At 35.2% G+C, this 16,538-nt stretch overlaps 1 protein-coding gene across 2 annotated transcripts; it reads right to left on the bottom strand.

The window, feature by feature from the left end:
* Positions 1 to 1,996: 1,996 nt before the first annotated feature.
* LOC113857974 (plastidal glycolate/glycerate translocator 1, chloroplastic-like) lies at positions 1,997 to 15,485 on the bottom strand. Of its 2 annotated transcripts, XM_027490338.1 has the most exons (9): positions 15,070 to 15,414; positions 14,683 to 14,998; positions 6,935 to 7,196; positions 6,618 to 6,733; positions 4,485 to 4,594; positions 2,892 to 3,069; positions 2,551 to 2,680; positions 2,188 to 2,344; positions 1,997 to 2,132 (listed from the first exon to the last, which is right to left on the bottom strand). In XM_027490338.1, exons 1-8 carry the CDS (start codon positions 15,379 to 15,381, stop codon positions 2,194 to 2,196), a joined length of 1,575 nt encoding a protein of 524 aa, XP_027346139.1. In that variant the 5' UTR covers positions 15,382 to 15,414; the 3' UTR covers positions 1,997 to 2,132; positions 2,188 to 2,193. The 2 variants fall into 2 exon arrangements, with proteins under 2 accessions (XP_027346139.1, XP_027346140.1); XM_027490339.1 differs by having other exon boundaries at positions 2,012 to 2,344; positions 15,070 to 15,485.
* Between the last annotated feature and the right edge of the window lie 1,053 nt (positions 15,486 to 16,538).

Raw genomic sequence — 16,538 nt, forward strand, 5'->3', positions numbered from 1 at the left:
TGGTGGTTAGGTCTCACATGTTATGGATGTGAGATATCAAGTTTCCACACAAATATATATTAGGAGTAATGATATGTTAGATTGTTATATCATGAAAATATTGTATGAATTGTTATATAAGTATGATAAATGGTTTTAAAGGCAATAGTAGTACATGTGGTTCTTTTACGTGAGGTCACTAAAATTTTGACATGGTGAGTTTTATGTTTCAATCTCATCAAACATCACATATAACAAAGTAATCATAAAGTTAGAGATTAGATCTATAATAAATCATGAGGAAAATATATGAATAATATATATGGAATTTGCCTCTTATATAACAAGAGTAATATCTATAAAGCTTCGTGATAAAGTTAAAATACAAAATGTATAACCATGCTTAATAAAATAAATATGAGATATTTTTTTAAAAATATATACTTGTGTATCAAGAAAATAAAATTAAACTTTATAAAAGTGATACATTTCACGTCTTGTGTTCAATTAGATACAAAGATAAAGATAAATAGATTAATCGTATAATTTATATATTGTTAAATAAATAGTTTATATTAGTTTAGTAACATTCTTGATATTGAAAATAATGTATTGCATTTTTTATTCATTCATCTTCTCTCATTATTTCTTGCATTTGAATACTTTTTTTCTTAACTCTTCGTCATTGTTTGACTTAGGAGGGTTCTAGACTTATATGATTTTTGTATGTTATTCGTATTTAGAATCTTAAATTATTTTTGAACATAACAAATAATTTGAGATCAAGCTCTTCACCTTCTTCATCGCAGCTGATGATTAAGTGCTATAATAATATGTTGGTAACAAATAAATGTCACTTCTCACAAGCTCATATGTTTATACTTAATCTATATTTTAAATATTCATGTTTCAACTTATTATTGTTAGTATGTTACCTTTTACAATTCAACTTTACCTTAAAATTTAAGTAGCAAGTAAATAGTCACAATTCTAACTAACATGATTTTTTTTTTTTTTTATGGAAAAATAAGGAAATCAAATAACAAAAATTGAGAATGGAAAATTTGCAAATCTCGCAAGAAGGAATATTGTAAAATTTTGAAAGCTCAATCATATTGCTGCTCAAATTTTCTTTTAGAATTTTTTTTTCAATTTTTTTTAATCTTTTTTTTCTGTTTGTTTTATTTTGACATGAATAAGACTCAAAAGCAATGAAGATAACCCAAACTATTTTTTTATTTATTTTGTTTTAGATAAAAGAGCAATAAAATAAATAATACATGATGAGATAAGAATTGAAAAAGTAGTTTGAAACACAGGAAGTAGAGCTAAGAAACTTGACCTTACAAGGACATACTAGTAGAACTGAAGCTATCAATAAAAGTATGACTCTAATTACAATTTACGAGTAAGATCAATACTATTAGACAAATTTGTATTCAAGAATAAAAGATCATCTATCATAAAAGAGAAAATGCTCAAATTTCATTTAAATTGATTTGATTAATAAATTTATAATAATTCTTATTTATAGGTTAAGTGCAACTTTCTCAAAATTAAGTTTTGATTATTACAACTTGGATATAGAATGCTCTTTATCAAGCGGTTAAAATAAGTATGATAGTAGAATCATTATTTGTTATAATTATTATTAATCATGCCTCATAATGCTTGATTTCTTATCTTTATCTTAACTAATCGTTGGCCTTCTAATTCCATGTAAAAGATCTTTAGAAAGAATAGCTGGATCTTCAATATCTGATTCAACAGAAGCGATTGTTTTGTTGAAGGTACAAGCAATTGTGTTTTGCCATTTTGTTTTCTTTTCAGCAATGTGCCAAAAAACTTTAATTATTAAAAAAAAAACAATATAGCGTGTATTGTGATTTAAAATGTCATAATAAATTCAAAATTTTAATTTTGAAGTCGTGTACATTCATAGTACACACCCCATTTATTGAGAAATTTTCACATTTGTAGAGGTAAGAACTCTCCTGCAAGCACATTTAAAGTACTACAACGATATTTGCTGTCATAGAATATGAATAAATCATAAATGAATGGATTATTTCTTTCTATACACAATTGACAAAATGGGGCTACAATATTTACGGTTCATAATATTGCTCTATACATTTGTGCAGCCATCATATAAGCAGCTACGGCAATCTAACGAAATAAAAATAGCAGCAGGTCGTGAGAATAATGACAATTTCATCCAACAATTGCAAGCAAGCTTTGTCTGACAGCTGGAATCGAGCAAAGTATAGATCCAAATATACCATTCAGCGCATAAGCAATGGCACAAAATGGGAGAGCCTCAGGTTCCTTGGCAGACAAAGCTGCTGTTCCAAGCCCGTGGGCACTGTAAAAAGTATCGAGTCAAGAACAAGTAAATAACTATGCATGCATGCATGAAGAAAATAGCTTGATACTTGTATGATTCCCTATTAATACCGTTTCTACTTGTCCATCAGAGTACATAATTTGGGGACAAAATTTGTTAGTGACCATTAACTTAAGCTAGTAAAGGAAGCGTGGAATGCGGTGAAATTGGATCATAGAATATACCTAGAAGCAGTTGCTATTCCTCGAGCAATTGGATCACGAAATCTTAGTTTATCAAGAGTTGCTTGCACAAAATTTGCTCCAACCAGACCAGTTAATACAACCACAGCTGCTGTGAGAGAAGAATTGGCACCTGCAGACAGAAAAGAAATTTTAGAAGATAGAACTGAAGTACAAACGAATGCAATTTATGTTACAGCATCCCTTTCTGTGTGTGGGTGTACTCTTTAACGTTTAAACAGATTAAGACTGCATGATCCCAGATTTTCTCCATTAACTCCGATCAAATTCCTTCACAGACAAGATTATGGGGATAATGGTTACAATACGGGCATAATATTTACCGTCAAACAAAGACACAATGCTGAGGGCCAATGCCACTGTGATGCATCTGGGTAGAATGGACACGGTTAAAGATGGTTCTAATTGAACAAGCCGTCCAACAAGGGCAGTTGAGTACAGTGAGAATACTGTTGAGATGATGACAGAAGTGAAAATCTCAGCTGCATGTCTTTTCACAAGCTGGATATGATAGATGAAGAATGAATAGTTAATGATATAATGGTCTAGCTATTGATTATGGGAAGCGAAAAAAAAAAATTGTAAAGCGTGTTTTGCATTTGGGCACATATTATTGCTAAAGATTGGCAACTGGAACATTAGATGTGTACAAGGAATAGATATATTCACAGCTCTAGGCTGTTCGAGTTCGAAGTCATATACATTCAAGGAAAATCAAACACAAAATAGGCTAATGACTATTCCATTAGCAGAACTTATAAAAAAAAGTAATGGATAAAAAAATATGCTTTTAGGGTGTAGATGAGTTGAGCTACTCATATACTATTTGAGCTTGACTCATTAAAAGTTAAACAAACAAGCTCAAATTAAAAGCTAATCTTGATTCTTTAAATGATTCAAGCTCAAGCTTTGCAAGCTTGACATTAATAGTTCATATATATATATGCATACTTGTAGATAATTATAATTTCATTTATTATATTTACTTGAAATTTATATTTTTCATTGTTATCATCTTTTATATATATATTATTTACCTAATTTTTATTTTCAAGAGTTGTATTTTAAACGAGATCTACCTTTTTTTTTTTTCAAAAATATATATCATTTTTATAATAAAAGCTTTTATTTTTAACTTTAAGTCATCTTCATGGAAATAAAATTATATTTTATTACTATTTTACTTTACTTTTTAGCATTAAAAAAAAAATCAAATTTGTAAAAGAAATAAACAAATTACAAACAAGTTAATGAGTCATGTGAGCTACAAAATTTTTAATCAAGCTAAGCTCAAGCTTTAAATTTGGCTTGTTTAAATAAATGAGCCAAGCTTGAGCATTCCTATTTTATCATAAGCCAAACTTAAGCTTCAAATACCCTGTTTGACTTGACTCGACTCATTAGCATAACAAAGTTGAATTTCCTATCCAGAAGAAAACGAGAATAGAGATAACATCAAGGCAACCTTTTGGTACAATTTGCAGCACAAAGATACCTATAACCTCCTGCATCATTCATCATTCTTAGCCCAACCATGGTGGCCTAGCATCATGACCAAGGATAATGCAATATTGTTATTATGTGCGTGTACTCAAGTTTTATAAATGCTACTGCTGTTTCAAAATAAAGTTATTGTCATCAATTCACACTTTTAATTTTGAGGAGGCTGGTGAGGCTTAATGGTTGGAAGAAAAACATTGGCGTGAAGAACCAGTATGCATCACTTACAGAGCTACTAGTGCATATCATTAATTACTCACTAAATACATATCAAACATTGCCCAGATATAAGTATTACTGCAAATTGTCTAACATTGTAAAATATCAAAAGCAATTGAGTAATGAGAGCATACTGTATTCATCTGCTTTTCTTACAGCAGTAGGAGATTTATTTACTGGGAAATTTAGGTGGTTACCTTTCTTTGCTTAAACATAGAGAAGGAAAATGAGAGAATAACAGATCCCAAAAATCCCATTAAAATGTCACCAGCTCCAGGATTTGACGATGCCTTTGTAAGGTAATACCCTATGAATGTAGAAAGAAGAATCAACAGAAACAAGCATTATAAATGGAATTAATAAAAGAAATGCACAGGCAGAGGGAACCAGAGAGCAGAACCATATTGTGCTATGACAGAGCTAAAGAAAAATAGATTTGAAATCAAATGCCATGTGTACTTTCCATGCTACTACAGCTGAACAATTACAATTCCTAATTATTCTTGAACCAAAATCATTCCTTGTTGAATTGAAAAACTCATCTTGTTTGTTAATGATTTCAGGTTTCAGCTGCATCTGAGAAGCACAATGAACATGATTTGTGTCATGGTGGAATATATTACATGTGGGTGCAAGATAGGAAAATGGAAGCTTCTTATGTACTATTAAGTGCATAAATCCATAAGGGGCATGCATAACTTAGTAGCATTTAGCAGGGACTATTTTCTTTAAAATTATTGCACAAACTAGAATTTAAACTATTATGACTTAGGCTAAGCATGTTGTACAAAGCCTCTTCATATCTTGCATTTTGAACCTTTGTAACTTAGAAATTATTAATTTAACAATAGTGAGAAGCCGTTAAATTAAAAGTTTTTTACTGCATGAGTCATTGCCAGATAAACCTAATTGAATACCAAAAGGTGATTATTGATTAGGTTAAGTTCTGTCATTCTTAAAATAGAAAATTCCAAGGAAATGAAGAAAATAATGTGGCATCAAAATTCAAGGAATTAATGGTAGGTTTTCCTCCAAGAAGAACCTGACATTATGCTTAGTTGATACATGTTCTTAAAGAAATGCTTAGGAAAATTCATAGTATTAGAATTGTAAGCCACAACCAAAGTCTTAAAGGTAGGAAAATTGCTTCCCATACAAATGGATAAGTTTTCAACTTCCAAATAATCGTCCATTAAGCCATGTAAATTAATTAAGAAAGGAAGGACAATCTATAGGAGATGAATGAGGAAGGAAATCTCTACTATAAGAGTAAATAGCCAAAGCAAAAATTAGCTTGGGGAAGAAATAAATGAGATTTCTTTTTATAAAAAAAAATTCTCTTAAAGTATGTAATCAGGAGGGTTTTAGAGAATAACTCCCTCCAAGTAAGAACTTCCCCAGTAGTATCAACAGAGTACATATTAAAGCCAACACAACACTTGTAGTGCATCAAGGGTGCCACTCAGATTAATACAAGTTTATGGTAAGTTCATGAAATTTTGGGAGAGGAGCAAAGATTTTAAATGAATCAGCCCAAGTATGCCACCTGGTGTTGATTTAGAACAAGGCATATTGAAGAACAAATTTACAGTAAATGATCTCACCATCTCCCCCTTAATTGGAAAGGCTAATCATAATAAGTTTTTCTTTTACTACCCATGCTAGGACAAGATTGTCGCAGATATCGTCCTAGGGTTCTAGCTTTTATCTATATAATTCTATTTGCGCTAACAATTATTTCCAATGGCTCTATTGAACATATCATGTTGACTATAGTGATTCAAGTGCTCCAATAACATGACATCGTAAAATGGACCTTAATATAAAATCAAATGTTTATAGGCTCCTTCATATTCATACATAATAAGTAAAAACTTATGTAAGTTACAACTTACAACAGATTTATGTCATCACATACATAGTATCTTTTGATATATTTCCCTCACACTCTCTTGTTACATAAAACAGAAAAAGCCCTTTAATGATACAACTTTACAGTATTATAATCATCAGGCTATACATCAAACCAAGTCAGTTGAGCTTAGCTGAAGATTACCTTAACCATGCAGAAAGTCATTTGGATACCTCATTATCGTAGTAAAAAGTTTTACAAACCTGATTGGAACAGTAAACAGTTCACTACTTGTTCTCAACTTACCAGCAGACATCAAATGCTTGTCATAAATCATATAGTACCTATGATTCTAAAGTCAGAATAACTTTTGAACTGGTAATTTTGAACTCAAGTTTCTTTCCCTGGCTGAAGTTAGCAACTAATTTCAGAACAATTTACATGATATGGTAATTAAATAGTTATTTTCTAATAATACCTAGAACAGATTCAAGCCCTGACTTGGAAAGATATCCAAAAGCTAATGCCGTCAGGTCTGCTGATAATGCACAGCAAATTATTGGATGGAAGACCTTCTTCACATTTGACGGAAACCTGGAAACCAAAAAGTAGCAAGAATGAATGAAGTTCTAGCAAAGATAAAAATTGCAAATTTAATTATCTGTAATAAAATTTTATTAGAACTAGCATGTGATATAAGAATATTCTTTTTCTGTTCTCATTAAAAACTCCCACACTAATAGGAAAAATAAACTGTCAAAGTGTATATACACAAGTGAAAAGGAAAATATTTACCCAGAGCCAACCATGTAGCCTAACACTGTGGCTGCAAGCAAAAATGGAAGACATGTTCTAGCACTTGTCCCCAATGCTGTTGGGTAATATAATGCAACCACAAATGATATAAGGAGAACAGCACTCCACGTCCACACTTCAATGGGAGAAAATGGAGCTGGCTTTCCCATAGGCTCAGCATCTACCATTTCTGTATTCACAGCTTTTCTTACCGCTATGGCTGTGAAACCAGCAACACAGAGTGTAGCCAGCCATCCTCCAACTGATCAACATTACAAACATTAGCAATCAGACATAAAAAGTGAACTAACACAGGCCCATCATACAAGAGACGCATATTTTGGAAAGAAAAAGGTGTAGACAAGCAAATTTGTCATTTGAGAATATAAAACATTATACAACTTTTTTGAAAAGGATATTGAGATTATTTAGTAATTATGAACAAAATAATCAAATCAGTCCCTAAAAAATACAGTGTTAATTATATTAATCCTAAATTATGAATATTGCACCCAAGGTCCTAAATGTGCATTTCATCAATCACAGAAGTCCTTGACTGTGTTCTAACGATCAAATCCATCCCTGAAGTCTCTAATATAGGAACTAATTTGACTGAAAAAAAAATTATATTTAGAGATAGATATTGTTAGAACCAAGAAAATCTGAAATTACTAATTCTCATTGTTTTGATGACAGCATAACACTAAAACATATATGAAGTCATGATGAAGCATTAGACGATACTAAGAATAAGGAAAAACAGTCTTTTTTCAGGCACTGCACTTCAGAAGACCATGTTTTTCCCAAGACCATCAGTGTTAGAGTCAAAGCTTTTAAAATCAGAAAAAGATGAACAAAAGACTGAATAATTCTGACAATCTTTATTAATGCCTTGAAAAGAATAGGGATTCAAGGATTCCCCTAGAGCTAACAGCTCCCTGAACACTGAACAGTATTTCCTCTCAGTATTTCTCTACAAAACCAAAAACATAATCCCCTCCTATCCCTTCTAACTTTATTTAAAAGGTATTAACAAATAACAACTAACTAACTAACCGTTGACTCCTTCCTTCCTTTCCTCCTAACATATACTTTCCATACTTTAGATTTCCTATTAGTGTCAATCATTTGTTCTTCTTCCCTGGTCCTAACACTACCTCCTCCCAAAGTACCAGCCTTGTCCTCAAGGCACAAATGAGGAAATTGATGTTGTAGGGCAAATTCATCCTCCCAAGTGGCTTCATCAACAGGGAGACCCTTCCAATGAACTAAAAACTGTTTAACTGTCTTTCCCTCTGCTGAAATTATGCGACTAGATAACACTGCTGCAGGTTCTGCCAATTCGTCGGATGTTAAGTCGTTAGGAAGCTCAGTAGAAGAATCATATTGCCCAATAGCCCTTTTAAGTTGAGAGACATGAAAAGTAGGATGGATCTTAGAAGTTATGGGCAACTGTAATTTATAAGCAACACTTCCAACCTTTTGCAAAACCTGATAAGGACCAAAAAATCGAGGGGGTAGCTTTTGATGAATACGATCTGCGAGAGACTGTTGTTTGTGGGGTCGTAACTTGAGAAACACCCAATCTCCCTCAGCGAATTCTAGTGGCCGTCGATGTCGATCTGCATACTTTTTCATCTGCTCCTGAGCCCTTTGTAAGTGACCCTTAAGCTGTTTAAGGGCCTCGTCCCTATCTTTTAGTTCCCTTCCAACTGCTTCAACTCAAATTTCTCCTTCAACGACTTTAGGAATTGAGGGAGGACTGCGACCATAAACTGTCTCGAAGGGGGTTGTTCCAAGAGATGAATGATAAGTTGTGTTGTACCATAATTCCGCCCATGGAACCCATAAGGACCAATTCTTAGGTTGATCCAAAGCGAAACAGCGCAGATAAGTTTCCACACAGCGGTTAACAACTTCTATTTGCCCATCGGATTGAGGGTGATAAGCCGTGCTTAGCTGTAGCTTAGTACCTTGGAGAGCAAATAATTCTTGCCAAAAGTGACTTATAAATATTGGATCTCTGTCACTAAGGATAGAAGAAGGGAGGCCATGTAAACGAACAATCTCCCGAGCAAAAATTTCTGCTATCCTCTTAGCTGTATAGGGATGTTTCAAAGGAATAAAATGTGCGTATTTGGTTAGTCTATCCACCACCACCATTAAAGCATCAAACCCCCTGGACTTTGGCAGTGCCACAATAAAATCCATGGATATTTCATCCCAAATTAAAGAAGGTATGGGCAAGGGTTGCAGAATTCCAACAGGAGAAATTGCTTCATACTTGTGTCTTTGGCAAATATCAAAAGCCTTAACAAACTCTTTGACCTTCTTTTTCATTCCAATCCAATACACATTCCCTACTAAACGTTTATAAGTTCTGAGCAAACCTGAATGCCCACCTACAAGGGAAGAATGAAACTCATGTAATAACTGAGGGATCATAGAAGAGGTAGTAGAAAGCACCAATCTGCCATAGTAAAACAGGATGCTCCCCCTGAGGACATAACTAGGTTTGGAGCTTGGGTCTTGAATCAAATGTTGGATGATTTCTTGTAAAATGGAATCCTGCATAACTTCTTTTTGTATTACAGAAGACTGTTGCCATTGAGGGAAATAGATTGCGGTTGATAAAGTTGCTAAATTTTTTGCATCCCCTTTTTGAGATAAGGCATCAGCTGCCTTATTAGTTGGACCAGGTTTGTAAATTACCTCAAATTGAAATCCCAATAGTTTGGACACCCAACACTGTTGATCTGCTGAAATTACTCTCTGCTGCAACAAGTGTTTTAAACTACGTTGGTCTGTATAAACAAAGAACTTTTTCCCCAATAGGTAATGCCTCCAATGTAGGATGGCAAGAACCATAGCCATCAACTCCTTTTCATAAATTGATTTAGCCAAATGTCCTTCAGACAAGGCCTTGCTGAAATAAGCAATTGGCTTACCCTGTTGCATAAGAACTGCACCGATTCCGCTGCCAGAGGCATTCAATTTCATAACTTTCCTCAAAATTAGAAAGAGATAAAACTGGGGCTGTCACCAAAGCTTCTTTTAACAAATTAAATGCCTTTTCTGCATCAGGCCCCCACTTAAACCCATCTTTCTTAGTCAACTCAGTTAGAGGTTTAGCAATCTTCCCATACCCACCTATGAATCTTCGGTAATACCCAGTCAAGCCTAAAAATCCTCGTACTCCTTTTACATTTTTAGGAATGGGCCACTCTAGAACACTCTCCACCTTGCTTCGATCCACATGTACCCCATCAGAAGAAATAATATGTCCTAAGTATTCAATCTGCCTTCTTCCGAAACTACGCTTTCCTTGGTTGGCCACGAATTGATGCTCTTCTAACACTTGCAAGACACGGTCCAGATGCCATATATGTGAAGCCCAATCCTTACTATATACTAGGATGTCGTCAAAGAATATAAGCACAAATTTTCGCAAATATGGGCGAAAAATCATGTTCATTGTAGACTGAAAAGTAGGAGCGTTCATTAATCCAAAAGACATAACCCGGTATTCATAGTGCCCCTCATGAGTTCTGAACGCAGTCTTCAATATGTCCTCTTCTTTCATACGAATTTGGTGATTAACCGGATTGTAAATCTAATTTAGAGAAGAAATTAGATCCGAATAATTCATCTAACAGTTCTACAACTATAGGAATAGGGAACTTGTCGGAAATGGTGATGGAATTTAAAGCTCTGTAATCCACACACATTCTCCATGTGTTATCTTTCTTTTTAACCAGAATGACTGGGCTAGAAAAAGGGCTGGAACTGTAACGAATCACCCCTTGCTTCAACAATTCTTGGACTTGCCTTTCAATCTCGTTTTTGTGATGGTGAGGATATTTGTAAGGCCTGACATTGACTGGTTCTGCTCCCTCTTTCAAGGTGATTATATGCTCTGTTGATATCCTTGGGGGAAGACCATTCAACTTTTTGAAAACGTTCTTATGATCCTCTAAAATTTGCTGTAGATCATGATGTTGTTCAGCTAACAAGTCTGCAGCAACTCCCCTTTCTTCTTGATCTAATTTGGACCACGACATCCCATCCATCAACGGCGTCGTACTACCAACCAAACTATAGAGAGGAGCCTGACCATCCTTCATTTTTCTCTGTTTTCCACTTTCCCCGGAGCCCACTCCTTTAAGTTCAACCATTTATTCCTTCCACAAAAACTGCATCGACATATCTCTCCAATCCACTGTCACGGTTCCCAAGGTCTTAAGCCATGTCATCCCTAAGATAACATCTAATCCCCCAAGATCCAATACGTGCGCATCTAAAGTCATTTCATTGCCATCCAGCTGTAAAGGAATCTGTGAACAGAATCCTCTAGAATGTATTAAGTGTCCATCTCCCAGCCTCACCCTGAATTTGGGCTCCTCATTCACTTTTAAGCCCAAAGAAAGGACCACTTGAGGAGCCACAAAATTTTCACTTGCTCCGCTGTCCACCAAGAGCACTACAGGGACTCCCATTAACAGCCCATTTAATTTCATTGTTTTTGCCCCATTTGGACTTCCACCCGCGAGGCCCAGCAAGCCCATTCCTCGACACTCTATCTCCCTTCCCTCTTCCTCAAATCCATCTCCCCCTACCTGGCGCGCCGCTGGGCCAGCTGATCCAGACCCGTCGTCTTCCTTGTCTTCCTCATCTTCTGCCAAAATTGTCAAGCGCAGAGACCGATCTTTACACTGATGCCTTGGTCCGTATCTTTCTCCACACTTAAAGCATAAACCCAGCCTTCGTCGCTCCATCATCAACTCATGGGGAAGATGCTTCACGCCCCTGCTACGATTGCCACCGTCACCTCTTACCACCCCAGAGTGCGCCGTTGCTAAAGGACCCGAATAGGGACCTATGGTAGGATTCTTAAATCCCTGGATACCTGAGTGACCCCCTGAACGCCCAAGATCTTGCTGAACAGAGATAGAAAAGCTTCTTCTTGGATATCCGAAAGTCAGCGTTCCCCCTCTGTAATTTTTGTTCCGTATAAAAGATGACTCACCATCTTTGGCCATCTCAGCTTCAATACCTCTCGCCAAACGTATAGCATGACGCCTAGTTGGTGGATCCAGAGTACGTACCCGCAATCTGATTTCGTCTTTCAACCCTCCAACAAAATACCCAAGATATTGAGTCTCAGGCAGCCTTGGAACCTGAGAGGCTAGAGCTTCAAACGCTTCAATAAACTCTTCCACAGAACCTTCTTGCTTTAGTAATTTCAATTCCTCAAAAGGATTATCCAAACGATCACTCCCAAACCTAACAATCAAGGCCTGTTTTAGATTGTACCAAGTTGGTTCCTCCTCCTCATGCCATAAATTGAACCAATGAATTGTGGTCTCCTCCATACAAATCTTGGCCAACTTTACTTTCACGGCCTCACTGGTACCGTGCACTTCAAAGTAAGTCTCTGCTCTACATATCCATCCAACAAGGTCAACTCCATTGAAGGCAGGTAGTTCCACCTTCTTAGCAGAAGATCGAAACTCTGCGTCAATGTTTCCTTCCTTGGCATTATCGTCATTCAAACTTACATCCCTTTCGCCCCGCGACTCCATATACGATTGATCTTCCGTCCCCTCAGCAGTACTTATCTTGTGAATTTCTTTCAACAATTCTTGCTGCGTGACGTTCATCTCCTTTATTAATTCAGACAACGTTTTCTGCGATACCTCGATGTTTTGAATCCTAGATTCAAGAACATCCACCCTCTCGTTCATTCTTGTTGGCATGGGAGTAATTGAATCCGGCAGGTCAGACCAATTGTCAGGGTCAAAGCTTTTAAAATCAGAAAAAGATGAACAAAAGACTGAATAATTCTGACAATCTTTATTAATGCCTTGAAAAGAATAGGGATTCAAGGATCCCCCAGAACTAACAGCTCCCTAAACACTGAACAGTATTTCCTCTCAGTATTTCTCTACAAAACCAAAAACATAACCCCCTCCTATCCCTTCTAACTTTATTTAAAAGGTATTAACAAATAACAACTAACTAACCGTTGACTCTTTCCTTCCTTTCCTCCTAACATATACTTTCCATACTTTAGATTTCCTATTAGTGTCAATCATTTGTTCTTCTTCCCTGGTCCTAACAATCAGTTGAACCATATGAAGATTGTATATTGGACCAACCAATCAAAAGACCGTCTGAAGAATCTATGCTTCAGAAAGGTATTTATGATAATCTTTTCAAGAGTCGCACTCAAAGTTCTCAACACGTATGTATGAAGATTATATTGGACCAAACATAACCGACAATTGTCTAAATGTAGCTATTTTTCCAAGTCAGTGAAAAGTTAAAGACAAAATAAAACTCAGTTCTATCTCCTTTCTTGTGTGAGTCTTTTTTGGCTTAATTGCACTTTTGGTCCTTATACTTTAACATATGTGTGATTTTGATCCCCCTAGTTTATTAAATGCAAGATTTTGGTTCCCCTAGTCTTATTTGCTCATATTTAAGCCTTATAGTTTTTTAAATGTGTGATTTTAGTCTCGCTAGTTTGAATTGATCACGTTTAAATTTAGTCTCTCTAATCCTCTATCCCAAAATTTTATCCAATAATTAATAAAAATATAATGAAAGTATAACATTGTATTGATTTATACAAATAAATAGAGAAAAAATATACAAAATATTTAAATAAAAATACAAAATAAAATGTACAATATATAAAAGTCTTAAAGAAGGACTTAATTTGGACATTTGAAAAATTAGAGGGACTAAATATGAGAAATTAAAACGAGAGAAAAATTGCACATTCTAAAAACTAGAGAAACTAAATGAATGTGACCAATTAAAATTGGGGGGGGGGGGGTCAAAATTGCACATTTGAAAAACTAGAGGGACTAAATGTGAGCAATTGAAATTAAGGAGACCAAAATCACACATAAGTTACAGTATAGTTACCAAAAAAATAAAAATAAAACCTTTTTTTGCATTTTCTTCTTTTAAGATATAATTTTCTTTATTTCAGAGACTAATTTATTAATTACTCAATCTAATTTTCTACGAGCTACATAGTCAAATATTAATAAATAGCTAACTGAACCAAAACCAAACCAAACAAATAAAAGATGCCCTAGCTTCCGGCACCATAAAAGATGCAGACTCGGAGCAACTTAACCAAACCAGCAATTAATAAATCAACAAAACAAAACTACATAAACAACAAAAGAATTGCAAATAGTAAATTCTCAAATTAATCCATGAAATTATAAATAGACTTTATTAAGTTTTTGCTTCTTTAAAAAATTGTACAATTTAGGCTTAGTTCCTATAGAATATTTTGTTAAGGTATAGTCCTTACTTTTCTACAAATTATTGTCTCTAGTTGTCTCTAGTCCCTCTATCTGACATAGTCTGTTGAGATACCACCAAGTATTAGTTTTCGGTTGAACCACGATTGCCAGATGAACTCAAAATAATAGTTTGCGAAAAAGTAGAGATTTTACAAAGACTAAATCCAAATTATACAACTTTTGTACAACCGAACACTTAATTAAGCCTTATAAATATTAGTCAAATTTTAAAACTCTTATTTAGTCCCAAACTTTAGAAGAGGTGATTTCACTGTCGTCCCTTTCTCCTTTATTTTTACTTCCACCATAAAGACTAAAATAATCACATTTTGTGATATAGCAACTAGAGAATTAGAGTTCAAAACTAATTTGGGAGTTAACTTGAGATGTCAACGGTGAGAGTTCAGAGATGCAGCAACAAACCTAAAATAAGGCCAATTTTGATGCCAGAAGCAGCGGGAATATCTTTAACAGAAAGGGGCAACACAACCAAAGAGGGAACATAGAACAAAGGGAGCCATCTCTGTATGAACATAAAAGCCGGCTCGAAGAAGCTCATCAACGCCGTAGCCGCAGATGGCACGGTGGAGTCAAGAATCATCAAAACCGAGAATATACAGAACATCCCAAACAACGCGCTCGGGAATTTAATCGCAGCATCTACAAACGCTTTCTTCAGAAACTTATCCGCTGCCACAATAAGCCCCAAAGACACAACCAAATGGAATGCCCCAAACACCTGAAAAGAAAAACGCAACAGTCATCGAATGAGTGACACGTGGAATGTTAGAGAGAGAGAGAGAGAGTCACGGTTTGGCTCAGCGTCGTGGAAGTGCTTCCGGTTTCCGCTTCGGATGATTTTGTTGACACGAGTCTGCTTCTACGGTTTCCATGGTGAGTGCGAGTGCGTGAGAGATTGGGAAGGAAGCGGGTGGGTGTCGCTGAGTTGTGCGAAACGGGGCGTTTTGGGAGAGCATTGACAGTTGAATTAGGAAAGAGCGCGCGGGGGTGGGAGAGAGAGGGTGGTTTAAGTTTGAGAAGTGAAAAGGGTAAAGTGTGCGTTGTGGTAGCCATTGAAAGAAGGGAGAGGGAGAGGGGAAACGAGTTCAAAGCATAGAACATCTACATTTTTGTGGGACCTGTGTGTGTGTGTGTCTATGTGGGGGAGAGAGAGAGAGAGAGAAATTGTATGGCCAAGAAGCTGTGCTGGTGATCAATGGGATGGGATGGGATGAGGTACAAGTTTACGTCCATAAAAGTTCAATGGCAATTTTTTGTGAGAAAACTACACTGATTGTCTCATCATTGCAACAATAATTTCATTATTTAATCTTTTTCTTTAAATATTACACGTGTCAATTGGATAAATAAATTAGGTTAAGAAGATAAAGTAATATCTTTTAATGTTTATTTAACTGATAAGTTTGACATATAAATTTATTTTTTAATGTAAATTTATCTTATAAGAGATATATTAAAGCTAAATAATATATATATATATATATATATGGTGACAGAAAACAAACAAATATATGATATATATATATATATATATATATATATAACTGTTAACTGTTTATAGCTATGTTCTTCTGGATCTGATTATTAAATTCCTTTATGAAATTTCTGTAACTATAGTTTATAGGCTGGACAGCTGACAGGCCCTTCGGGTGAGACCAGTTATGGTCGTCCCTGTCTGTAACAACGCCACGAACTAATGGTTCTGAAATATTGCTTTTGTATAGTTCCATGTTTTATGAAAATCTTTTACTGGAAGTACAGCAGTTCTTCGTTCTTTTGAATAGGGCTGTAGCAGTAAGTCCCGTATAGTTGAAAGGGCAGTAAGGCTAATTTGACGATGCTGTATTCAAAAGGAACTAAGAACATAAGAAGCTGGTGGATATTGTGAAAGAATTTTTCAGAATTTTGTAAGCAAGTTTAAAAAAAAAAAAAAAAGTCCACAAATAACCAGATCTAGTTGAACAAGTTATGAATAATTAACAGATGTATTGTTACGGAACCAGATGAGGGTGATGAGCCAGATGTTTTTATATCATGTCTAGACTTTTACGCTCTTTCTCTCGCATTTCCTTTCGCTCTGGTTCTAGTTCTTCATCCTCCTCTCCCACTAAAACCAATCTCTTTGATGACCAGGAGAAACATTCTCCTGAAATCACACCCAAACACAATCTCTTTGACGAAGAAGTTCGTTTTGAAGAGATAAATCAAAGTATGGATGACTTGACCATCCCAGTCATTCCTCAGGATACATTATATGT

Source organism: Abrus precatorius, unplaced genomic scaffold, assembly GCF_003935025.1.
Source record: "Abrus precatorius isolate BTA unplaced genomic scaffold, Abrus_2018 Scaffold2, whole genome shotgun sequence".
Classification (NCBI taxonomy): domain Eukaryota; kingdom Viridiplantae; phylum Streptophyta; class Magnoliopsida; order Fabales; family Fabaceae; genus Abrus; species Abrus precatorius.

Excerpts from the sequence above, each read along its gene's own strand:
- LOC113857974 (XM_027490338.1), bottom strand. The coding sequence starts at position 15,381 with ATGTTCTATGCTTTGAACTCGTTTCCCCTCTCCCTCTCCCTTCTTTCA. Across the intron at positions 4,595-6,617 it reads AGGGCTTGAATCTGTTCTAG|GGTATTACCTTACAAAGGCA; the intron begins GTATTATTAGAA and ends CTACATTCATAG. Across the intron at positions 2,681-2,891 it reads CATTGTGTCTTTGTTTGACG|GTGCCAATTCTTCTCTCACA; the intron begins GTAAATATTATG and ends TTCTGTCTGCAG.